Below are 27,009 nucleotides of genomic sequence, written 5' to 3' on the forward strand. Positions count from 1 at the left end.
TGAGATAAGTATGTTCATAAGCTGTAGCATGTGGTTTAATACAGTCTTGCCATATAGTCCAAGGTGGCCTTGCTGCCTCAGACTCAACACTGGAACTATAGGCGTACACCGTGCTTGGCTTGTTCCATTTATTCTTTAGTAAGACCATCCATGTACTAAAGCATCTAATTTTCTATAACAGATGTATATATATTTTTAAACAAAAACCAGCTATATAGAAAATTATGTTAACATGACAAAGAATAACTAAGGTGTTTATTATGCTATTCTAAATTAGCATAACAAGAATGTTGTTTCTTAAACTTCACATGGACTGTGGACATAGAGCCCTAGAGAATCTGGATAATCTTCAATCAAATCTTTTAGATCAATCTGATTTTTTTTTTGAGTAGGTGTTGTCTTTTAATCACAACTTTTAATTTATGGAAAAATATTTAGTGTTTCAATTCCAATAATTAACTCAAATAGTGCTTTTAAACAACCAAATTTTTAGGCTGTGCATTCTAAGATAAAAATGAATAAAACTAAGTAAGTACCTTTTGTTTTTTTCTTTGGAATCTTCACTGGAGGAGGAGAAAATAAAGGCTCAGTTTTGGGTTCAGAAATGTCTGTCAACAACATGGTCCTTCTAGACCTAGTCCTTGTGCTCCAGGACGACTTAGTGAGGGCAGCAGTGGCAAGCAGTCTTTCTTCTTTGTCAGTGGACTCTTGGTGAGCTATTCCATCTGCTGGTAACAGACCTTTTGAGCTCTCATCTGCAGACTGCTTTGTAGGTTTTCTCTTAGATGTCATCATTATGGCAGCTTCCTTATATGGCACTGAAATGGATTTTTCTAAAGTACTCACATTTCTAGCTGGGGTGTTCCGTGTAGATCTCCGGACAACCGGAACTTCTTTCTTCTGGGGACTTGTTTTCGCCTTACCAGCTGTGGCCCCATCAGCTTCTAACGGAACTATCTTCCTAGGTCTACCACATTTCCTAGGGGTGGCAGGTCCATCAAGTCCTGTCTGAAGAGGCAACTGGGATGAGGTAAGCCTGGGCTCTTCTGTCACATCTGACACACTAACTTCTCTAACCCTTTTCCGTTTTAGAGGCAGTTGCCGGTCACTGCGTTCCTCATCTTGTTTATACTCCGTATTTTGAGTATCTTCTAAATTAGCATTCCTCAGCTCTCTGACAACCCCGTCAGGATTTGCTGCTTTACTACCTTTGAGATCATTTACAATTTTTGAACTTTGCCCATTTTCTACAGATTTTGTAAGTCTTCTAGGAGTCCCTTTTCTAATAGATGAAGGCTTGACTTTTGTTCTAGAAGGCGTTTCTTCAGCTGCTGGCTCCGGTGGCTGCGTTCTCAGCCTCAGTCTTTCCGCCATACCCTGAGGCTCCTGCTCCTCGGGCGCAGAGCTGGTCAGTGCACCCTGGCTAACGTCTTTTCTTTTCTTTCCCCTTCTAGAAGGGGTAGGACTCTGAGCTGTCAGCTGGTGTTCGGGTGTTACTTTTATGTCAGAACAAGTACTTTCAGAAAACTCAGGAGTTTCTTTTATTTTTCTAGTTTTCCTCTTAGGAGTAGCAATTGCTGAAGGCTCTTGTTCTAATGTGACATTCAGGCTTAGGGCATGCTGCCTTCTTGTGAGAGTTCTAGAAGAAACCGTGTTATCACTCTGGCTGATACTTACAGTGTCTGCACGTGTTTTCTTAACAGTCTTCAGTGTAGAGTTTGTCAACCTGGGGGAATGTGCAGCCTGTGGGCTTATTACTGCTATGTCCTCATCAACTGCCTCACTTGCTGCCACGCGAGTTGCTTCTTTACTTCTTGTGTCTTTAATTACATCCAATAAATTTTCTGCAATTGCCACTTTAACTGGTTCAGGCACATATGGTAAAGTCTCTACCGTGTGGGATTCTCGGTCATCAGTCACAGCAGATGGCAAGTCTGTAACATGTTCTTGATTATGGGGTTCCACAAGGGACACAGGTTTTTCCTTGGTTGCTATGTTAGTCACTTTCGGTAACACATTAGGTGGTGCAGAGTCACTTGCCTCAACTTCTCCTTCTTCACCTTCTAAAATCAAGGTGAAGTTGCTCTGGGCCACAAAAAGTTCCCCGTCTACTTCAGCCACATCACATTCAGCAGAGTCTTTATCATCAGGCAAGTCACAAAACTGCTGCTCAATAGTATCAAAATTATACTGAAGTTTATGTGCTCCCAAGGGGTACAACTCATTAAATGAAATACTCTTGGCCTCCTCTTCTGAATTTTGAGCTTCAAGGTTTTCACATCCAATTAGCTAAAATAAATTAAAGGTAAAAAAACTAGTTAACTAATTATAAAGTACATTTATTTTTATCTAAAGCATACAGGATTTTAATGACATCTTACTCTTTTTGTGTCCATTTAAAAATATAAACTACACTTGAATTATGGCATATGCTAATGGGTTTACTTCATGAAACATCCATTTAAGAAATGAAACCTCAATCAAACTAACTACACAGAAAAAAAAAGATACTGAGATTATGGATGGAATTAAACTAGAAATCCCACATTTTCTTAGCTAAAAAGACAGGATTAACAAAATCTTGAAAATCATGCTAACAATTCTAAGAAAATGAAAGACTTATTCTTTCACCAAGAAAAAACTTAATCAGAGAAAAGGAAACAACCCCAAACAATAATCCCCAAATTACCTAACTATTCATACTTTCTAACAGCATGATCCCCATAAGGTTGAAGAACAATTCACCTACATAAGCTCCCTTGGGCTAGACTCTTCTTCCCTTTGCTGGGGCTGCATAAACCATGAAATTCCTAAGGCTTTCAAGTTCAGTACCTCTCTTGCAAGGGTTTGTTGGAAGAAGGAATGGTCCTTGCATTTACCTTTTGGTAAGGGAAGGGGAGAAAAAGGAGGAGGTAGAGAGTAACAGAGAGATCTCCTGACCAAGAAGGTAGACATTATCACCCACCTAGACAAAAGACATTTTCCCACTCCCCACATAGTAAGTTGGCAGACTGGACCCAACCTAGAAATGAGGAGTCCCATTATACTACTCCCATGGTTTTAGCCTCCAAACTTTATAAACGAGAAATTCAGTGCCATTTATTTCAGGAGAATACTTACAAAGATGAATCTAGATGAATTTATGAATTAATAAACTCCCCAAATTCCATACAATTTGATCTTTATGAGTTAGAAGAGCTATTAGCTTTTACTCCTAATTCTACTCACTCAAATTTCCCTTAATAGTAAAAGGGATCTGATAAGATTATAGAAAAAGAGAAGTCCTATACCAAACGAGGTCTAAGTGTCTCAAGTAGTTAATATGTATACTGAGAGCTTAAAAAACAAAACAAAAATCCCTCCCAATTAAAGCAAATGAGCAACAACAACAAACTGCTTAGTTGTGCCTTAATATAATCTTTTGATTTTACATAAAAGCCAATCTCTTAGAGTTTGTGTTATTTTATAGTCCACAAAATATTTATACTTATTGAGATCTTAAAAATGTTGGTATCAAATGGGCAGATTAAGTTTAAATGATTATCTTTAAAGCCCAACTATATTAAAACTTATAAAGCATTAAAAAAATAATATTTTTACATGAATTTCTTGAGTATCCGAAGAACCAGTAGAGGCTTGAGGTCTTTCTTCTGGTAACCCAATGTTCTCTTTTGGTGTATCAGCTTCTATTTCATCTTCTTTTAAGTTTACTGTTAGTTTTTGGTCAAGGCTACATTCAGAGGTAACAGGGCACTTGGAGGTGGTGGATCCAGAGCTTTCAACATCTTTAACCGTGTTGGCCACAGCTAAACAAACAAACAAACAAAACCAGAGTAACTTCTTACATTCCCAACACAAGGCTCGATTCATACAATTCAAAGAGCAGTAAATTACTCAGACTCAAGGAGGAAGGCCTCTCTGTGGCTCTTCCTCTGTAGAGCTTCACCTTTTCAATTATCAATTGAAACAGTATGTGCACATTTCCCACAAAGGCAAACATGGAAGCAAAACTTCATACTTGAACCACACTGGCTTTTCCGAATTGGAATATAATTCTTGCCATTGTTGTCAAGATTTACCATAATGATGAGTACTCTAAGGGGACTCAAGACTCCTAGAAAACTAGCCACCCTCAATAGCACGACTCTACAAGGGATCTTTGCAGTTGTCTATAAAATAGATGGGCATTTTTTTTTTGGTAGCAATCTGTTTTTTCATAATTTTATGGTCCAATTAAAAAGAAAATCCCTTTCATGTTTCTTCTTGTCTAAGTTTTATGTCAATATGAGGCTTGGCATTTGTGAATGACACAAAACATGATATGATAACCTTAAGAGGGAAAAAAGATGTCTATGTTTAGCGTGATTAAATACCGTTATACTTTTTAATGGGCTCATATTCCTGGACTGTAAATATTAATTCAATGAGAGATGATTTTCACCTGTGTTTGCCACCATAACCCACCGCTCCCTCTCAACACACAAAGCACATTAACCTTTACTGGGAGAAACAAAGTATTAGAAGTCTGTGGGGGAAAAAAAAATCTGTGGGTGGTCTTTGACTTTCTAAGATAGGTCTAACCAAGAGAAATAATGACACCCACTAATGAAATAATAAAACAAAAATATTGTGATCAAATGTTTACCAAAATTTAGTAAAGTACAGCATAGAGCATATTTATTCAATGAGAGGGTACAATACTAAAGGACAGAATGTCTTGCCCTGTGTTACTGCTATGAAAAATACTTTAAATTATTAAATACTTTAAATTTAAAAGTTTTTAAAAACTAATATACAGATGATGTAATGACAGTTATAACAGCAGACAGCATTAGCTATAGCTGCATTAGCTTGTACTGAGTGCCAAGCACTATTACACACAGTTTATATGAAAACAGTATTTATCAGACAAAACAGGAATAGCTCAGTCTTCCAATGAAGTGCAGACCCGACTTATGAAACCAAAGCAGTCTCATTCAGATGTGTACCTTGTAGTCACCTCACTAGCTCCTCTTTGCAAAGCACAACAGATCTAAGGAGACAGTGTAAATTGTTAACAACAGAGCCAAAAATGAGTAACCTGGTTTTTTACTTTACATGGTGCAGGATCTTCCCTAGATTATTTTACAATATATGCATTCCATTTTACGCTCTTTTTGTTGTTCCTATTTGCTTTTGAGACTGTTTCTATATGTTGTAGTCCTGGCTGCACTAGAGCTGTCATGTAGACCAGGATGGCCTAGAGTCTACACATTGCTTCGATGTATGTATGTATGTATGTATGTATGTATGTATGTATGTATGTATGTATATGTATGGTTTGAGTCACCATACACAGTACACATCATTTTCTTTCTTTTTGTTAGAAAAGATTTATTTATTTATTTTATGTATATGAGTACACTGTGGCTGTCTCTTCAGACACACCAGAAGAGGGCATCAGATCCCATTACAGATGGTTGTGAGCCACCATGTGGTTGCTGGGAATTGAACTCAGAACCTCTAGAAGAGCACTCAGTGCTCTTAACCTGAGCCATCTCTCCAGCCCTTGTATATCATATTCTCAATCTTGAGATAAAATGCACAAGCCTGCCCCAGATATCACTCATACTGTGACAAGGCAGAAGCTGTAACAGTGGAGGTATGGGCTCTAGATCTAGAAAATGCCATCAAAGTACAGTGCTAAAAGAGTAAATGAGCTGAAATATAAGGAATGTCTGTGAGTAGAGATTGCATGTCTTTTCCTTTTATTCAACTGTGAACTCACAGAATAAAAATATCAATCTCAGATTTGTATAAAACAAAAGTGATTATATTAAAAACTTGATTTATGTAATATATTTATTGATTGCCCTGAATAAACTCTGAACAGGTAATTATTTTGCCATTCTTTCATGTTCCAAAGGAAAGTATGGTCATTAAAACTCAAAGTCCCTAATTCTCAAGAGTTTCTTTTGATAGGTGATATCCTTAAAATGCTTTTACTCCATGGAAGCTGGACAGAGAAGAATTAAAAGAAAAGAAAAGTCTAATAATATTCTTTAAAGTACTGATTCAAAGCCCTAAATGATACATACATTCACTGTGGTCTGCTCTAAGCATGGAGGTTCGGCTCTCAATAGACACTACTCCATCCAGAACTGATGTCTTAGATTTTGAAGTGGAGGTTGCCCTTGAGAAACAGAAATGCACACTTTAGTGAATGAGACTCTACCTGTTCCACCTTCTTCTAACTTGCTACTTTTGTTAAAATGTACAAGAGAATTAGAAACACTGATAATTTTATCTCCCATTTTCCTCTAGTTTACTTTTTTGTAAAGAATGCTGTTATGGCCTTAAAAGTACAAATGAAGTGATTTTTAAGTGCCTATAAGTATATAAAATTATGTATCAGGCATTTTACAACTATGTCTTTAGTTTTCAGGTAAGTCAAGTGGCCAGTATTCCTACGACTTGGTAGGCTCAGCATCAGCACCTTAGTTCTGACTGGAAATATTAAAGTAAATGACTCAAAACAGACAATGATAAGCTGTAGTTATCCATCACTTGGCTTGTCTCCAAGTTCCAACTAAAGCATGCTGGGTCTTAAAGACAGGACAAACACTATTCTCCCAAGAAAACAGTCTCTGAAACATTTGCAGAGATTTTTTTTTATGTGTGGAGATTATCCAGTAACAATATTTATAGTAATGACGAATACCCAACTAAATCTTCACAGCTTATCCAATAACCGACTTGTCAGGTGGCAGCAAAGGGAGGCAGAGGCAGGTGGATCTCTCTGAGTTTGAGGACAGTCTGGTTTACACACAGAGTAAGGTCCAGGATAGCTAAGCTACACAGAGGAAATTGTCTTGAAAACAACACACTGCTCATTCATAAGGAGCTATTCTATGTCTTACAAATTGAAGTTCTATGTGTGCTAGTTTTATTAAGTTGACTGTAGTGCCTCAAAGAATTAAAGCTGTCACTGTTTATCCTCCACAACAGTGTTACTCAAAGTGTTGAACTAAACAAAGGTGATATATTGCTCCGGTGAGCATATGATTAGGACAGCTGACTCCATAACGAAAGCAGTGGGTTGGTATATACTTTAATGTAACCTTACAATTGAGTATAATTAGGAACTGGAACCAATCTGCTAGGCTGGGGGTTTTCTTCACTGCCGGAGACAGAGTCTCCCTATAATAACCCAGACTGACCTGGAACTCATATTCCTCTCTCAGCCTCTCCTGTTGACAGTTGTGAGTCACCCACCACACCTCACTAGACCATGTTTCAGATACCAAGCACTGATGACATCATCTAGTAGCCCTTGGCTTTGCGGGCACTTCTTGAGCATACTTTTGAATGACTATCAAAATCACGTTTGGATTTTTTTTTCTTTTTTTCTATGATTTCCATATTATTTTTTAAGATAGTCTCTCATTAAACTTGGAGCTCAGTGACTGGCTAGTCTGGTGAACCAACAAGGCCCAGAACTGGTACCACAGGCATACATTATCATTTTATATAAATGCCGAGGACCTGAACTCAGTATCCTGAAACTGGAGTTTATAGACAGCTGTGAAGCATCTCATATATATGGATGCTGGGAACAGAACCTGGGTACTATGAAAGAACAGCAAGCATTTGTAAATGATGGCCTCGCTCAAACCCAATGTATCTTAAAGTGTCTGTGTGTGTGTGTAGAGATCTGAAGAGGCCAGAGGCATCATGTCCCCTGGAGCTGGCATTACTGGCAGTTTTGAGATGTCCAATGTGAGTACTTAGAGTCGAATTTGGATCCTCTGGAAGGGCGGTGCACACTGTTCTTTTTTTCTTTCTTTGAGACAGGGTTTCTCTGTATAGCTCTAGCTGTCCTGAACTCACTCTGCAGACCAGGCAGGCCCTGAATTCATAGAGATCTACCCGCCTCTGCTTCCTAAGTGCTAGGATTAAGGAGTGTGCCTCCATGCCTGGCCTCAGCCGTACATTCTTAACCAACAGGCTGTGCGGCTCCAACCTCTGCCCCTTTGCTCCCATAAGCTTACCCCTCACAGACTGACGACACACCGAGAGAAGCTTCAGCTCTTTGAACAGGGTCTAAGAGACTGAAGTCTGAAAATGCTTCCACTGCATCGTCTCCCGTGCCTGTAAGCCACACAGATAAGGTCATGGTCAATGCCTGTACGGAAATGGCTGGACTTACATCTTTTGTTCTCGTTTTAATTCCTTGGCATCAGGCTGTTAGAACTCCCTTCTAATTCTTTGGGCCTAGCTCAAGGGCCCCTTTTAACTTCCCACTTCTCTCTTTGGTGGGTCTAAAGGTCTCCTTAAATTAACTCAATTCTCAACATCCAAGGAAGTAGTTGAAAAAAAACATAGCATTAATTCACACTTAACTGAGAACACAAACCATGTTTAGGGCGTTGAGATTTCAAACTTAACCTATTTTACTCTATGGTTTATGTTGATATCCCTCCAAGAAGACTTCTATTTGAGACTGCTTAATATTGCAGAAATAGCTAATAAAGATATTGCTATGAAAATCCCTAATAATAGTGACCATCTAACTATTTTAGTGGAATACAGCACATTAAAAAAGAAAGCAGTACTGGGCAAGCCTGTTCTACATGGAGAATTCCAGGACAGTCAGAACTACATAAGGGAAATCGGGAAGCCCTGTCTTAGAAAACAAAACCAAAAATTAAACAAACAAACAAAAAAAACCCTGCACAAAATTCTAGAAACATTTTTTTTTAAAATTTATGAGCAGAACCCTAAAATTCTTAGAACAATTAATGTTAATGTCTATGTTTGCTAAAGATATCACAATCTAAATAGACTCACTCACCTGTTACAAAAATCTTCATTCAGCCTAGGCCATAAATACCAAAGAGAATCTACTTATGACACACTTTTGAAGAAAGGGGTTTGGTGGGATGGCAAAGTCTCATATATCCCAGGCTGGGTTTTGCTATGCAGCTGAGGGTGACTTTGAACTTGGTTCTTGGGCTCTTGAGTGCTAGGATTACAGTTCTACCCAATGTGTTTAATTTGGTGCTGGAGATTGAAGCCAGGGCTTTGATACATGTTAGGTAAATTACTTAAGCTACATCCATCCCCAGCCAGATGACAGATTTTTATTGTATGTATTTAGTTTTACAGACCTAAGGAAATATCTTATATAAACTTGCTCAATAAAATTTTAATAATCTAAAATGGCATTTGATTCTAAACCAAGTCTCCTTTTCTGATGTTCACTTGGCCCCCATATTCCAGAATGGTAACTAACCAAGTTGCATTTTAAGTGTCTGTCAATATAGTCTACCACACTCTATAGGAAGCACAGGCAAGTACTGTACTTAGTGTACTTACTACTGATAGGCAATAGCCAACAAAGACTATGGGGTGCAGAAGGTGATTTTCTACTAAAGCACATAAAACATTTAAATAAGCAATCAATCCCCATCATTGAAAAGTAACATATTTTTCAATAGATTAAAAATAAAATTAAGACAATAGATTCACAGGCCTGAGGACATTTATTGTGGCCTTCATGTGATTATTTCACAGGTGAGAGAAGAGAGTAGAATTGAAGTCCTGGTTTCTAGCAAACAAGCTGTTAGAAAAGTCTAAAATTCCAGTAGTCCCCCAGTTTATAAACTTGGCACTATTCTACTTGTCATAGTGACTGGACGTGTTCAGGGCAGACGGCAGTGTGTTCCATCCCTTCCTTCAACACACCTGCTGCTGTTTTGTAAATGCCACGGCTCAGTAAAGGGCAGCACATACAAGTTCTCAACCTGCTTATGAAAGAAGGCAAGCTATTTTCATAAGCTGAAATAAAACCTTGTCTAGGACCTAGGAAACTGAGAAAACTATTTAGTCTTGACACTTTCCTATGGTAGAAAATATTCTCTTACAAATTTTACCGTGGATAACAATGACAATTTTGAACGTGTAACAAAGAATTCAATTCCTACCTGTTTGTTTCTCCATGGCTGAAGGAGGACCTTCTGACTCAAACAAATCTTTATCATTCTCTTTTTCTATTTGTAAAGTTGAATTAGTAGTTAGTTCAGTGGAAGAACTTGCTGGCTTGGGGGACACAAAAGCACCACCTTCAAAGTCTTCTGGTGATGGCGCATCGTGATACTCTAAGGAGGTCTGGTCTGACCTGGTGGAAACAGTGCTGTCTTCTTTGCTCACATCCAGCTTCTCTAGACTTCGTGAATGGGTGTCCTGTGATTCTGCAACCACTTTCTGAGGGCCCTTTGCAGAGACATCCAGAGGAAAAAATGTATTTTTTTCACTGGTCTTTATCCATTCAGTTTCTGCTGGGAGTCCACATTTATGGAAAGATGTACTAACAAACGCTTTTGCATTTCGGTCATCTGTAGCCTGGAATTAGAAAAAGCACATGAAAGCATCAGAGTTCCCCACTGTCTACACTAACCACACCCACCCATCCTTTTCCACACTTCCTATTTTCTGAAACTTTCTTTAGATGTGTAACTAAAAATTTTGTTAGTATTTCTCTAATGAATAATTTGTTACTGATTAAAACACAATACAATGTACAGGATAGAGGATAAAAAATGATCAAGTGGGTAGATTTCTATTAATAGTAACTAAAGTGGGAGTCCACCGACATCCTTTCAATATATTAATCAATTAAGCAAGAAAAGCAACAAGATATTGGATAAAAACTAAACCATCAAGAGATGTCACCAAATATCCAAATATATACAAATATCCAAATATCTCAGCTCTTTTAATAGTGAAGGAGGAACACGTGTGCATGCACGAGTGTGCACACGCACACACACACATACACACTCACTATTTTGACTTGTAGAAGACATATATATTGGCTTAGGCCACATTCTAAATGTTTCTTTCAGATCTACTTTGTAGTTTCAAGACTATTCACAAAATTGCATTACAAAAAAACCCCTCAGTTATGCTAATCAAACTTACTTTATCAGTCCAGTGTGTGTTTATGCCTTCTTCCATGAATGAAATTCTAGTTTCCTTAAGTCTGAAAGGTGGAGTGAGAGATCTTCCAGGTGACAGAGAGGGAGATGCTAAAGGTGTTGTTCGAAGACCAGACCTAAGGATGGATGGAGGAGTAAACTCCGCAAATCCAGAAGAAGTGGCTGATAGAGCCAAAGACTTAGCTTTCTATGATGAAGAGCAAAGAGAATCCCAGTATTAGTGTTTATAAGTAAGTTACACACGTGTAGACAGTAATTTCAGACAGCATACATTTTTACCTTCAAAAAACACAAATAGAAAATTTATTTCGGTTTGGTAGGAAAATACAAAATCCAACTAGAGCTTTATGTTCAGTTTACTAGACAAAATTCTTTCTACCATCTCTTTAAAGGCCCTGAGTTTTTCCTCTTTAAATTAAGCTTTAAAGAAATAGTCTAATTATTTAACACTTGTAAAACACTTGTAACCTGTTTTGATTTCCTCTGATTCTAGCCACAGAGAAAATAAAAATGTAACTTTGGGGGAAGAGAACGAAAAGGAACAGAAATATTATGTTACAAGTCAGGAATATGAGTACTACAAGTCAGGGCCTAACAAACACATCAAACTCATTTTAACTATTTTAATAACAGCATTTAGTGAAATATCCTTTATTCGATTTGAAAAGTAAGAATTCCTTAGTTTACTATAAACCTCTCCTCCTCAAATCAATCAATCAATACAATAAATAATAAAGAAGGGGAAGAAAAAAAAAAAAAAGAAAAGAAAAGAAAACCCAACCCCAAGACTTAGTCCATATTACTACACAAGAAACTTAAGAGAAGCTGGTTCAAATCCAGGAGGCTAAGACAAGAGGATTACAAATTCTAGGCCACCCTGAGCTGAGTTCCAGCCCAGCCTGGGTTACTAGTGAGATCCTGTCCAAACCAAACCAAACCCAACCAAACCAAAAAACAACCAAACCAACAAAAACCCATATGCAGAAGCAAACTAACAACAGAGCCTAAGACACCATATGCAAAAATACTTGGAAAATGAAAAATGTATATGCCAATTACTACCAGTCACTACAAGTTTGGGTTTATTTTCTTCTTAGTAATTTATCAAAGTAGAAGAAAAGCCTTTTAAAAAATCACCTGACAACAGTAGCTCAAAGTGAAACAAGTGAAAATCAGCCTAAAACTAAAGTATTTGGAAGAAAAAAATACAAACATGATGATGATCAACAATAATTATATACATATAAATAATTCAAAAATGCAAAAGCATTTTAAAAAGGACAATTTTTAATAATCATATACAGACATGCATTATTCTCTAAACATTATTAAGCAGAAAAGTATAAACTTAACTGTTTAAAAAGTAAAACTACAGTACTTTGAAGATCTAAGCATAGCTGGGTAGCAGTGGTAGTGCATACTTGAATCCAGCCCAGGAGGCAGAGGCAGGCAGATCTCTGTGTTCTAGCCAGACAGTGCCACAGAGAGAAAATGTCTTGGAAAAATTGAAAATGAAACAAAACAAAATAAATCAAAGAAAAAGAGAAAAAAAATAACTGTAAGAATTAAAACATTTAAATACCCAGAGTTATGCTATAGTTTAATTTTTATAATATATATATGTATATATATATATACAATAACTATTTTATATATATAAAATAGTTAATAATTAATTTTTATGCGCTACCTTAAAAAAAATGCTGATTCCCTAGGATATTAGACAGGTTATACTAACCTTAACTATAAGAGGAGTTTCAAGTAAAAGCAATTCTGAAGGCCTGGAGATATTTTGATGTGGCCTTTTTAACTGTGAACTAAATGGTAATGAACTGGATAGCAGACACAAAGGAGATCCTGTGGGACTTTGCTGAATAAACTCCAAACACTGAGAAGGCTGGGGAATAGGATGAACAACCAAATCCAGTAATCTGTAATTAAATAGAAATAGATAGATATTTGTGTGCTATTAAACACCATAACATGTAAACCTAATTTAAGGTAAGTATATTAGTGTAATAAAACTGCCAACATTGGTTTAAAAAGTCTGCAATTCTTTCAAAAGCAAAACAGAATTAGGAATTGTAGATAACAATTTAAAAACAAAGAACTCCAGTTGCCCATCTTCACTTTACATGTGATTTAAATTTCCAGGTCATCTTCAAGTCGCAGTATCTAGTGGAACACTTGTAAAGGCTGTTCTCACTGTGTTTTATTGAAAAGTGTGCGTGTGTCGCCAAGGACGACCCTGAACTCCTTCCGAATCCAGTTGGCCTTGCCTCCCAAGTGGTAGGATTATAGGCATATGTCATCACCCTCAACTTATGGTTTTAATTTTTAGTGATAAAAATCAGCATCCTTGTTGGGTAGTAGTGGTGCACACCTTTAATCTCAGCAATAGGAAAGTAAAGGTAGGCAGACCTTTGAGGTCAGCCTGCTCTACAGAGCTAGTTTTAGAATAGTCAGGACTACAAAGAGAAACCCTGTCTCAAACAAAACAAAACAAAACAAAAAAACAACCAACCCCTCCCCCCAAAAAAACAACAAAAAACCCCTCACCAAAAAACAAAACAAAACAAACCACCACAACAAAAAACCAGCATCATTTAGTTCCTCCAAAATGCAAGGGAAATCTCAGCTGAAAAATGCTTAGAAAAGTGACCAGCTTTGCTGCTGCAAGAAATAAGAAACCCTAGTTGACGAAATGACTTGACTCAGTGAGAAATATCTGCAGAAACCATTTCCACACAATGATTAAAATTATTCTTTAAAAAAAAAAATTAAGATAAAAAGTATTTCTGATTAAGAAATGTTATATTATATAAAGGAAATGCTAAGCACCATACTCGGTCTTGGGATTTCTTCAACTTTTTGGTGTGATCCAAATAATGGACTTTCTATACATAAACAAAACAAACAGAAACTACCATGAAAGCCCGTGAAAATGCCATGGTTGACTGACAGTACCTATTCTGCCCCTGGTTGACTGACAGTACCTACTCCGCCCCACTTCTTCATGTATTTACTTTCTGTCCAACCATGCAAATCAGTATAGAGAACACAGAACGGGGGAGTGCACTCATTTCCTGAGAAGGCATATAGCCACAGTCAGTAGGGTCTGTCCTGAGTTAACATCAGCTTTCTCATTACACTGGAGACCTGAAACCTTAGAGGTTCCACCTCCAGGGTTCTCACTGCCTCTGTTCAACTCTTTGCTGCTAGGTCTGAGGGGACCGAGGCAGTGGCTTGTGGGAATCAACTACAGCTCATGGAAAAGACAGAACATCAGTTACACTCACACGCAGCAACTTCCTATCACCTCTGAGACAACAGAAACCATCTAACTAAATCCAATCCGAAGAGTAAGTCCTTCCAGACTTTAGAATACGCCCAATTATGAAAGGTCTCTGATTTCAACTGTTTTTTTTTTTTTTTTTACCTTATTTTTAGTGTAAAACTCAATTTTAATATTAATAAGTATAGTTTTGACAAAACATCTAAAATTTATAGTGAATAGGCATTATTGTTCAGAATAAAAAACGTTCTGTTAGTAATGAGTACAGTTCAGGTACCCAATGTTCTTAAATATATACTTAATGACAATTTCATTTTGTTTGTTTTGTTTTTTGAGACAAGGTTTCTCTGTGTAACAAGCCTTGGCTGTCCTGGAATCCTCTCTGTAGAATAGCTTGGCCTTGAACTTGAGTTTTGCCTGCCTCTGCTTCCCAAATGCTGGGATTAAAGGCACGTGGCATGGCATCCAGCCTCACAATTTCATATTTTAAGAAGACTTTAAGAATTAATTTTTTGGGGTAGATCAACTATTACTACCCCCTAAGCAACACAAGACACTTCAGTAGGCCCAGAGGAAATCTTCACCTTGTCAACCAAGATTTCAACATTTTTTTAGTGGTCAACAAAACAGTTTGTCAGCCTGTTTTCCTCATGGTTTTAATATAGTTTGCTTATTTTCAGTAAGCCACATGAAGTAAATAGAAATGTTAAGTATAATTTGATTTATAATTTCATAAAATGACTACATTCCCAAATTAGAACAGAAAGTATTCAAATTAATGCTTAAGAATAGCACCTGTTTAAGACAATTAGTTTTTTTCAAAATTGTTCAAGACAGTCTCACCTAGAAATTCTCTGGGATGTATTTGAAATTGGTGTTCCAACAAATGCCTCGGGAAGCTCTGGATGTGGAAAAGAGTGTACTGCAAGAGATGGCTGTTCCGTTTTAGGACTACAAAGAAAATAAAAATTCAAATTTTAAATTATGTGTCACATGGGTTACTGGCAAAAATTCTATGAGATTAGATGGAAGAGGAAAGAAGGACGTCGTCTTTTCTTCACTTTGTCTACCTCTGCACTATTGCCAATAACAATAAATAACTTGTTTGAAAATCTGAGAACTCTGGGAGGAAGGTTTGAGAAGGGGGACAGCATGTGGAATGTAAATAAATAAAATAAGTTAAATAAAAAAAAAAAAAAAAGAAAGAAAATCTGAAGTGGGGCCAAAAAGAAGGCTCAGCAGGTAGATGTACACACACACACACACACACACACACACACACACACACACAATTTCTTTAATAAAGTAGCTAACTTAAAATTTTCATTTTTTTACATTTGGAAATACACTCGCTACCAATGAAGGTTCACTGAGGAACACTGATGCAGCTCAGGAAAGAGGACGTGTAGCAGGACTTTGATAGACAGTTAAAACACGAGCAAGCACTTGTTCTCTAGTCAGAGTCTGATCCCTGGGACCCATATGGTGGAAGGAGAGAGCCAACTCATATCAACAGTGCTCTGACCTCCACATGCACTGACACGCATGCCCTCCACTATACACACAAAGTAAGTACATATAAAAAAGTTAAAGTTAATTAAAAGAATACCTGTTAAAAAGTGAGGTGCCATTTCTAGGTTCATGACTTGCCCACACCTCTCCAATTTTAGATAGCACATTGCTGATGAACGTAGATCTTGTCAGCACTGTTCCAGTTATAGCTTTCTTTGGAAATGCCGATAATGGTTTGGGTCTAGAAACTTAAAAATAAAACATACAGGACTCAGCTGCATCTCTAACAAGGTTTTTAAATAAATAAATGAATGAATAAATAAATAAAGGTAATTAACTGCACGAGGCAAGTACTGATGTTGAGGAATCCAGGAGAGGAATCACTCCGTGTTTTCCCTAGCCTGGGTGCAAGCATTCTACAATGAACTCTTACCTTCTTGAAAAACTGATGATGCTGACAGATGGTAAGGCTTAGCTCGCTCAACAGCTAATTTTCTCTGGACTCTAGGTAGGATTTTCCCATATTGGTCTAATATCGAATTTCGAGTCACCGATCTCTCCCGCAATCGAGGGTCACGATCACTCTATTAAATACATAATTTTAAAAATCTTAATTTTCCTAATTTTAGATGCTGCTATACATTACTGAAAGTTTAAGTATGAATGTCACCTACTATCTTTATCTAACATTTTTCTAGCTCAGATATCATATACCTCTTTAATTGTGTACTCATTTATACATTCCAAATACCTACTACCAAACTTTGATACTTCACAACTCTTACAAACAATGTAACATACTTTGCCTTCCTGTGTGGAAGCAGAGGAAGCCCCGAGCTAGATAAGTTCTGGGTGAACGTGTGCTACTGACACAGCCATGGCCATGTCAAGGACAAAAGGCCTCGCTCGTGTACACGGGAAAATGGAAAATGCCTCTGCCCGTATGTACCCCCCCCCCCCCACACACACACACATTAGGTGTAGAGGCAAAGGTTTCTTCTGGTCCATCTGTGGATGTTAATACTGTGTGCAGAAAATGTAGCTTTCTTCCTCTGGATACTTGACCTGAAGACTGTTACTACCAAAATTAAATCAATCTGCTTTCCTTGATCCAGCTGTATACTATAAAGCCTACCTCCTTGTTCATCTGTATATAGTCTCTTCCTTGTTCAGCTTTGTGTAGGAGCCCTGCCTTCCCTTTTCAACTGTAGATAATAAACTGCTAAGCTTCCAGGGTGCTGTGGTCTCTCCATAAGAGGGCCCAGTCCAGCAGATCCTAGCTTTCTTACCTATCTCTGCTTATTTTCTTTATTCTCTCAATTCTTCAGTGAGGTCCATCCCTGGAGCCATGCTGGATATGGCAACCAGACAGACAAGCTCTCAAGAATCATTTTACAGATCAGGAAAGCAATGCCCAAACAGTGTCCTATATGCACAAAATAAGCTAAGAACCAGTATAATCTCTGAAGTCAGTGCTCTTTGTACTATACAACTCCTATTCTCTAATAGTCTTTCTTTCACTTTCTCTGAGTGAGTGGACCTATCAGAATATAATGGCGCATACAGATAATGTAAGCAGTTCTCAATAATAACCACAGCAACGCAGACAGATCCTCCAAGTTCAGGACAATGTAAAGCAAAATGGTCATTAAACTGTAAGTTCTTGTAAAATAAGTAAAAAAGGTTTCAGTTTCCCTTATTATTTTGGTTCTTACAATAAGAAAACATTAATCATACCGTGAGATTATTCTTCAGAGTCTGGTTTAGTTTCAAGGCAGAAATATAATTGGCACGCTGTAAATGATGAACTAGAAGGAATTCATGATTCTGAACACTGGTACTAGACTGTAAAAATTTCACTAAACATTCCTAGGAAGAACAAAACAGATTTGTAAACTCTCAGTTTACCGTGAATTTCTATTTAAGTTTATACTGGTCAGTGATTACCTGTTCAGTGTTGGTAAACGGTAGCTTCAGTAAGTCCTCCATTAAGCCCATCTCCTGACAAACTTCATAAGCGTGCTTTAGTAATTCCTCTATGTTTACTCGGTTTGAGTTCTGTCGCAGTAAGTTCCAGGCCTCAACCATGCATCTGGAATCAGTACCAAAGTTTCAAAAAGCTAAGTAGCATGTGGGAAAGTCACCTACTTATAGGATCTCAAACGATAATTACACACGCAGCTACAGAGTACTTGAAAGCTTTAGTCAATACTGATACACAGTGAGTCCTACTAATGTCAAAAGGACAACTGGGTACCCTGCCCATACCCCAACCCCTGCCCAAGACAGGGTCTCACTCTGTAGCTTCTGCTGTTTTGGAATTCACTATGTAGGCAAGGCTGGCCTTGAACTCACAGAGATCTGTCTGCCTCTGTATTTCCAGTGCTAGAATTAAACATGTCTACCATTCTGACTGGCTGTATCTGGGAACCTCAATTTAAGCAGCTTTCTAATATTTAATTGTTATGCAGCAGAGAAACAAAGTAGAAGCTAACATGCAAAAAGAACTGAAAGTTTGTGTGGTATGATATGGAAAAGTCAGAATATTGTGGTAGTGACATTTAGCATAAACAGAACATTGGAACAAAATTGTGGAGACCCATGTGTATAAAGTAACAATATATTTGGGGGGAAGTTAAAGGAGCACAGCTTGGAAGTAGGTGACTTTGGCTGATCTAAACCAAGATCTAATTGGAAAACTTGGATAACAGTTGAAGACATCAAGTGGAAGCTCTGAACTGTTTTCTGGGAGAAGTAACACCATTTCTGTGTCTGTGGCGATTTGAAGAAGAATGTCTCCCACAGACTCATGTATTTACACTTGCTCACCAGTTGGTGGCCCTGTTAGGTGAAACCTTGCCAGATGAAGTAGTTTTGATATTTAAGCTTTGAGCTGCCATTCTCAGTGCTCACTCTATGCTTCTGGTAAAAAATATAAATTCTTAGAATTACACTTCAGCAACCATACCTCCCTGCCACAACGATTTTCCGAAAGCATAAGCCCAAATACACTTTTTCTTTCTTCTTTTCTTTTCCTTTTTCCTTTCCTTTCTCCTTTCCCCTCCTTCCCTTTCTCCTTCCCTTTCTCTCTCTCTCTCTCTCTCTCTCTCTCTCTCTCTCTCTCTTGTTTGTTTTTCCAGACAGGGTTTCTCTGTTAGCCTTGGCTGTCCTGGAACTCACTCTGTAGACCAGGCTGGCCTTGAACGCAGAAATCCACCTGCCTCTGCCTCTGCCTCCCAAGTGCTGGGATTAAAGGCGTGCTCCACCACTGCCCGGCTCCAAATACACTTTCTTCTATGAGTTGCCTTGGTCATGGTGTTTTATCACAGCAAGAGAACTTAATACAGCGTTCAACTTGATCTCACTGACAGACTTGTTTTAGAGGTTTACCCTTGCTTAACTATGAAAACTAAAATTATCTGTAGGCCGGAAAGCGGCAACTCAACTGCAAGGAATATAATCTACATAACCACCAGCAAAGCAATTATGGGCTGGGGGTGAGGGTTAGCTCAGTTGGTACAGTGAGCTACCAACTATCTAGTGTGCACAAGTCTTGGGTTTGAGCATGTAAACCAGGCATGGGAATTGGGGCACATACCAGCAATGTCAGCATCTTACAGGGAGATCACAAAACAAGTATGAGAAAGGCTTGGGCTACACAGTAGATGATAGATAGCCTGCTACATGAGACCCTTACCTAAACCCTACCCTTCCTTTTTACAGGGGAAGACTGGAAAGGTGTACAAGGTGTAAATAACAGAAGGCTGACACAATTACAATGACTATTCATGACAGTGGTTACTATATAAGAATATGAGGCTGGGCTGGGAGTATATTCAGAGATAATTCTTGCCTACGAAATGTAAGGTCCTGGATTTGATCACAATACTATGAAAGAATCATAATAAATAACAATATGCTAAAGTCACTAAAATGTTAAACTCTTGCTTACCTAATATTTGAAACGTAAGTTGACGGTATTAAAAAGAACATACATTCAACACCAGGCCAGAGTAGGCAACTGTGATGGTTTGCATATGCTCGGCACAGGGAGTGGCACTATTAGAAGGTGTGGCCCTGTTGGAGTAGGTGTTTCACTGTCCGTGTGGGTTATAAGACTCTCTCATCCTAGCTGCCTGGAAGTCAGTATTCTGCTAGCAGTCTTCAGATGAAGACGCAGAACTCTCAGCTCCTCCTGCACCATGCCTGCCTGGATGCTGCTATGTCCTACCTTGATGATACTGGACTGAACCTCTGAACCTGTCAGCCAGCCCCAATTAAATGTTGTCCTTGGTCATGGTGTAAAACCCTAAGACAGCAACTTAGCCTAAATTTTCTCTATAATTTTTTTAAACTTATTTTCATGTGTGTGTGCATGTGTGAGTTATGTGCACCATGTATGTGCAGAAGCCAGTGGAGGCAAGAAGAGGGCACTGGATTCTCTATACTGTTAGAGGTGGTTGTGAACTGCTATGGCTATTGAGAACTGAACCCAGGTGTGGAGCACTGAGCAGAGAGACAACCAGGTGTCTGGTCGAAAGAGCTTCTGAACCCCGGAAACCCTTTAGGGACGGCAGGAGTTCAGCTCTGTTCCTGGACCCCTGGCTCTCTCAGCTTCCGCCCTTCACAGCCCCTCCCACAGAGAGGTTGAGAGGTCTACGACCATCGGGTCACGTAGGAATGGTGCCCCAGGCTCTCCTCACATGCATATGAGGCATCCCCAAAAACCTCAGACTAAGCCAATGAGGTTACCTGCTGCTAAAACCTTCACCCACCCCAAACTGTATATACTGAGCTTAATTGAGAAGTAAAGCACACACAAGAACCATCCTGTTGTCTGAGAGCTACCGTCATGGACCCTCCCCTCTTTGCCAGCTAGCTGGCTCCAGAGCTGTTAACACTGGGCAAGGGATCTACCGCCTTTTCCTGCTACCTAGCCGGCACTTCCTAGCTTAGCAAAGAGCTGTAACACTTCAGAACCCGCCTGGGACACCAGACTGCCTGGACCGGCCTGGACCTGTTCAGCACGGAGAGACAGGGGCAACACCTGGGAGAGACCGGTCAGTGACAGGGCGCCAGAGGCAGGGGCAGGGGCAGGGACAGGGACAGGCAATCTCCCCTCCTGCTCACTCTCTGTGTCCTTTGGCCTCGACCTCCTGCATCAGGAGATGTTTTTTGTTTTCTTGATACAAGGTCTCATGTATCCAGGGCTGGTGGCAGTTCTGTGTGTTCTAAGTTTCTAGGTGTACACACATCACCTGATTACATATACTCTTTACTATCTATTCCATCAATTCCATTTTTTAACATGTGACCATGTGCTTCTATTTTTAAGATGTACTCACCTATTAAAAAGAAGAACAGTGAGGTGAAGGCTAACATCATTGCTACTGGACACTGTTGGCTTCATTGTCTGAAGATACCGGAGAGCCTGTCTGTGCTCTCCCTGACTCATAAAGGCTTCAATTATCTTTGAATGCTGCCATGATGCAGGTTTTGCAGTAACTGGGTGAAACAGAAGGTCTAAACCATTCTACAAGTGTTAAAAAAATAAATACAGTCTTTAGTATTTAGACAAGGTGGTTGGCTCTTAAAAGGCAAGTAGTATTAAATCACAGAAATCAAAATTAAGTGTAAATGTAAGAGTATCTAATCTATGGCAGAGGTCAAAGACCCAAGGTTTATCAGAAATATCACCTTTGAGGCCTCCTACATAGAATCCTTCTTATACCCATTCCATACCATCAACCAACAAATTTTGTCTTTTTTGGCTCATACTAGAACTCAAACGTGTCTCTTAACACAACAGTCAGTGTCACACCATTCCCAAACATCCACCTGTATGCGCTCTTCTTTAAAGAGCAAGTAACCTGAGTTTATGAACTGGTGTTCTTTCTGCTCAGGTGAGAGCACTAGTTAGCTTATATTCCAAGTGAGTCACTTACCTCATAGTCATTATGATCCAGCAGCCAAAATCCTTGAATTAGCTTAACTTGGCCCCAAGAAATAGCAAAGGCAGTTGGGAAAGATTCAATGGGGGTATCCGTTTTATTTGGAAAGGAATACATAATATCAAGCAGCAAATAAATGGTCTTTAAAAAAAAAGCATTAAGGATAATAAACAAGAGGAAAACCCTGTATATAGTTAGAATAGGAGCAGAATGTGGAGTGAAGAGGCTTAAGAAGCTTACAAGGCTATTAGGGATATCCAAGTATGAATATAGGAGTCCCATGCCAACCTATTCATCTATCCTATTTTATTGCTACAGCAAAAACGACTGGACAAAAATACATCTTGTTAATTAAAACAAACAGTAAATTCAAGTAATCTGAAATTTTTTTAAAAGTTATAGATCAAACTCTATTGGGCAAAGCTGGCAGCTTAAGCAAATGCATCAAGTATCTTATATCAATTATGACAAAAATATATTAGATTAAAACAACACAACATTGTCACAAACACTGTCACAAAACAGGGATCAAGATATGAAACTTGCTCTTTTCTGAAGTCCATACCTAACAAACTGTTTCTGAAGACTATCTTTTCAATTTGATAAAAGGCAGAGGATTCAAATAATGCCTAATGCTGAATCAAGCTAACTTTAAAAACTGGTTTGTGTGGGAGTGTATGCTGTATGCGTGTGTATCTGTGTGCTTATAGCACACTCACATGCATGCGGAGGTCAGAAGTTAGGTACTATGCTGAAAACTCACCAGATATTGCTCACTTTTTTTTTTTTGGAGCAAATCTTTCTCATTTAACCTGGATCTTACCACTTGATTCAACTGACTGGCCTGGAAGGCTATAGAATCCATGTCTCTCCACTTCCTTCATGCTGGGACTGAAGACACACACACGCTATCCTTAGCTGTTCTGTGGGTGCTGGAAATCTGAACTCAGGTTCTCATGCTCATTTAACCAGCACTTTACCTACTTAGCTGTCTCTCTAGTCCCTCGAGTAAACTTTCAGTGTTACTTATTTTAAGCACTTAAATGAACTCCACTTAGCATGGCAGCTTGCTCCCAGCAATATTCTGAGTAGCTTTTACTTTCCTCTTCTGGTACTGGAGATCAAATGCGTGGCCTGGGCCAGCACTCATGCATTGACTCTTCACCTCAACTGCCAGTCTCATAGCAGCTGACTATATACACATTTGATAATTTGATAAAAGACAAGGTTACCCCCAAAATAAGTAACCCAAAACAGTAATTTTTATATACTTTTACATTTATTATCAGCAAGCTGAGCCTGACCACTAATTCTGAATTAAGAATACACACTAAGGTAAGAAAAAAAAGAAAACATTTCATGAGATTGGGGTTAGATATTTGAGAGTCATATTACTGGAATTTCAGTAATGTACAAATAATAAAACTTTAAAGGATACAATAGCATGTTTGCTTGCTTCAGTAATGTTGTCTAATAAATATATATCAAGTAATGCCTATAAAAGAAAAAGATAAGTATGTCAGTGCATCTTTTCTAGTCCTTTCGTCATGTTCCATGATCCCCAGGCCATGTCAGGCGTGAGCCGTCAGCGCTTTTCCCCTCCATTCACTCTGTAAATAACTCTGTGTGTGTTACTGTGACCTACATGGATGCTGGCAGGAGGATATCTTCCTGTGCCGCCTTCATCCCGTTTCCACAACTTCACAACTTCATCTCCTAGTTGAGACACTAATCCATCAATCATCAAACAGTCATGGTTCCACTTCCCTCTGCAACATGGCAAACAATGAGAATGAGCTGCTTTCATGTGACTGTTGAGATCAAGACAGTAAGCACCAAACACTTAAAAACCATACAATTATCAGAAGACAGGCGAAAAACAGACTTTGGGATGCAGAAATAAAGTAGCACTGGTCAGAAAAAAAATCCCTAAGGTGCCTCTAGTTCAGCCATTACCACACCAGCCAGTGAAGGAAAGAAACCAGCAAAATGGCTGACTGCTCTATTTTCCACTGTTCTGAATGAATTATTAGCAGCCCCTGGTAGCAAAAAATATTTCTGTTCCAGCTCAGAGCTAAATCCTGGTTTGTTCATTCAGCAATGTGTTTCTGAGCACTTACAATGTGACAGACAGGTATCACTCCTGCCTGTTTCCCCGGCCTGCTGTTATGAACAGCAGAAACAGTTTCTATTCATTGAAACAGTCTTAAGAGTCAGACAGACATATACTAAGTGCTCTATACATCTGACTTTATAGTCATATTGCAGCTTACAAATAAAGCATCAGAAAATGTAGAAAATCCTCCAAAGGACACAACACAAAATAACAGCTACCAAAATGTGAACTATGCATTATCAGAACTAGAGTAGAGACTCTTACACATGAAAGATTAAGGTAGCTACAGTTAATTCAATACCCCGAGCAACTCACTGCTTCAAGATACAACAAAATAAAAAATATTAAAACCAAAATCCCAGTCAACCTCCCAAGTTCAAGTTCACTATCTTGGAATAGTTACACTAAAAGCACCATGAACTCCAAAATTCCGTGTTATCATTATAGCTCATTCTAGGAAGAACCTGACTTGAAACATCCAGGATCTGTGTTTTTTGAACTGTACCCTAAATGTTACTTGGTCTTCTACAATTCTTTCATTCCAATCTGAGGAAGAAGACTGGTTTATTCCAAAGACAGGATCAGATTGTAAATGTTCCTTCTACCTTAATTTTATTTCAAAGCAATTATTAGGTTATTCTTAACTTACATGAGGAAAAGATAAAAATAAGAAAAGAAAAAACATGATTGAAGTTTTGAAAACTGCTAAAAATAACCAATTCATGATATATTTTCAGATTTTTGCTGAGTAGGAGATTCTGATTTTTTTCCCCAAATGAGTTCCTAGAGGCAGAACTATGGTTTTACAAGTTCCTCTGACAAACCAATCATTCATCAATATCATTCTATTTAGGAAATATGATCGTGAGTTCTAGTTTAAAAATGCAGATGTTAGATTGAATACCCATTTTACTATTTAACCCTACCAGTCAGTGAGCATGGGAGACCTTTATTTTCTTTCTTCAGTATCTTAAAAATTTTAATTATACAAATATTTCACTTGCTCGATTAGAGTACCCCAAGATATTGTTTTATGAGGCTACTGTAAAAGGCACTGTTTCCCCAATTTCTTTCTTACTCTGTTCCTTTGTACATAGAAAGGCCACTGATTTTTGTGTATAAATTTTGAACCCTGCTAACTCTGCTGAAAGTATTATCAGCTGTAGAAGATTCTTGGTGGAATTTTTAGGGTCTCCATATATACTCTCATACTATATCATACTCTGTCATCTGCAAGGCAGATGCCCATGGCCAGCAGTAGATGACTAACACAGACCAACTTAACGGTACTTTTTGACTCATAATGCTTTGTCTGCCCATTTTTCCTCTTACCCTACAGTCTTTTACTTAGGATGTCTTTTTAGGGGATTTTTGTGTTTGTCCATGTCTCTTGTTTTGTTGTTGTTTTTTGGCTCTTTAAGTTTTTCTGTTCATCTGTTTGTTGTGTCCTAAGCAGGTTTGTTAGTTTATCTTTTTAAATATTTTATATAAAAATTTATTTTTAATAAAAAAGTATAAGCATTAGGTTAATGTCAGTTATGACAGTTCTTGACTACATAAGTGAATATTATAGTCAGGCTGCCTGTACCTGGGTGAGCGTTCACATTTCTGCCGACGACTGGTATAGTAGTTCTGAATTACAGGGTAGTTGTAGCGCAGTCTTGACAGCTGCAGAGCATCATCTGGGAATTTTATTAAAGTTGTGGAAAAAGAAAAGAAAAAGTTAGTAATATTGCCAAAATATCTCAAAATTTAAGATTATAACAACTGACTTTACTGTAATTATTTAATAAATTTTTAGTCTTCCTAAAATTTATTTACTTATTTTTTTTGTTGTTGTTGTTTTTTGAAGCAAGGTTTCTCTAGGCAGCCTGGCTGTCCTCCAACTTGCTCTGTAGACCAGGCCTGCCTCTGTCTCCCAAGTGCTGGGATTAAAGGTGTACATCCCATCACCTGGCCTAGTCTTGCTAAAATTTAATCAACACAATAAGTTTGTAACAAAGATGCTTGGTGGATCTTAACAGCCTAGAAAGTACTCCTAATAATTTTACTCCTGTGGCAAAAAAAAAAATTTCCAATAAATACAATTTATTATTTACTTAAGTGAAGTGTAAAATGGTAAGGCAACAGTTGGACATGTTGAGCAAATTAAGTAAAACCGACTGTGCTTCCCAGAAACACAAGGAGTTGGGTCTTTGCTACAAACTCTATAAAAGTCAATACTGATAATTTCTTGAGTATCTAATTCTCAGTATTTATATTATTAGATTAAAAGAAACATTTAGTTGATGACAAGTATCAATAACCTTTAATCCTGTTACTCTAAAAAAGCAGGCGGATCTGTGTGAATCCCTAGATAGCCGAGCTGAAGTGATACCCTGTTTCAAAAAACTGACAGACTGACAGCCAGCCATACATATTAAGAGAACATTACACATGCTAGACATGTTGGGGAGTCCCAGCATTCAGGAGGCAGAGAAAAGTGAAACTATGATTGTAAGATTAGTCTGGTCTATTTACATGAGTTTCAGGCCAGACAGGGACACAAAGTGAGACCCTTTCCCAAAACAGAACAAAACAACAATAAAAATACTGAAGACGACAGAAAATTAGGTTACAAAAAACACAGTTTCTTGATCCAAGTTATATGTAGTGATATTTTTAGAAGCCATGTTTTTTCTCAAATGTAATCTCATTTTACATGTTAATCCAATGGTTATACATAGCCTCTGTGAGGCAATGAAGAGACAAAAACAGAGAATGAAGACTAGACAACATAGTATAAAGGCTTAGAATTAACAGTAACATTATGAAGTTAGGATGTTTCAATAAGTATTCATATATTAAATACTTTACCTAAGCCTTCAGGTAAAAGCCCAGAGTGACAGAACCACAAAACAATTTGTGCATACTGACAGATAAGTTGGGTAACCATATGCTTATTGCTCAAATCCACCAGTCCTAGAAAGAAAACAGAATTAACACTGGCTGTGTAACTTTCGATTTATCAACCACAAATGACAAATCAAAATAGTCAACAATATGCATACATATTTTAATTTGCATTTAGTATGCATTGACCCAAAGTGAGGTTAAGCAAATCTCTAAATGTTAAGATAACTCACTGACTAAAATAGGCATTTTTATGCAAACCAC

General features: G+C 38.1%; 1 protein-coding gene across 2 annotated transcripts in view; it reads right to left on the bottom strand.

Moving 5' to 3' along the window:
* Positions 1-27,009, bottom strand: part of Ahctf1 (AT-hook containing transcription factor 1) — a 55,500-nt gene that overhangs the window by 5,670 nt on the left and 22,821 nt on the right. For both annotated transcript variants that reach the window (XM_034520097.2, XM_076914594.1), the window contains exons 16-33: positions 26,710-26,814; positions 25,442-25,535; positions 23,383-23,506; positions 23,176-23,232; positions 21,732-21,878; positions 21,132-21,319; positions 17,734-17,878; positions 17,524-17,655; positions 16,220-16,370; positions 15,884-16,034; positions 15,118-15,225; positions 12,718-12,910; positions 10,963-11,166; positions 9,966-10,383; positions 8,031-8,130; positions 6,078-6,172; positions 3,601-3,806; positions 537-2,289 (exon numbers count right to left, since the gene is read on the bottom strand). In XM_034520097.2, coding sequence (XP_034375988.1) covers positions 537-2,289; positions 3,601-3,806; positions 6,078-6,172; positions 8,031-8,130; positions 9,966-10,383; positions 10,963-11,166; positions 12,718-12,910; positions 15,118-15,225; positions 15,884-16,034; positions 16,220-16,370; positions 17,524-17,655; positions 17,734-17,878; positions 21,132-21,319; positions 21,732-21,878; positions 23,176-23,232; positions 23,383-23,506; positions 25,442-25,535; positions 26,710-26,814 — 4,371 coding nt within the window. The remainder of the gene's footprint in view (positions 1-536; positions 2,290-3,600; positions 3,807-6,077; positions 6,173-8,030; positions 8,131-9,965; positions 10,384-10,962; positions 11,167-12,717; positions 12,911-15,117; positions 15,226-15,883; positions 16,035-16,219; positions 16,371-17,523; positions 17,656-17,733; positions 17,879-21,131; positions 21,320-21,731; positions 21,879-23,175; positions 23,233-23,382; positions 23,507-25,441; positions 25,536-26,709; positions 26,815-27,009) is intronic.

This window comes from Arvicanthis niloticus, chromosome 16 (genome assembly GCF_011762505.2).
Source record: "Arvicanthis niloticus isolate mArvNil1 chromosome 16, mArvNil1.pat.X, whole genome shotgun sequence".
NCBI lineage: Eukaryota > Metazoa > Chordata > Mammalia > Rodentia > Muridae > Arvicanthis > Arvicanthis niloticus.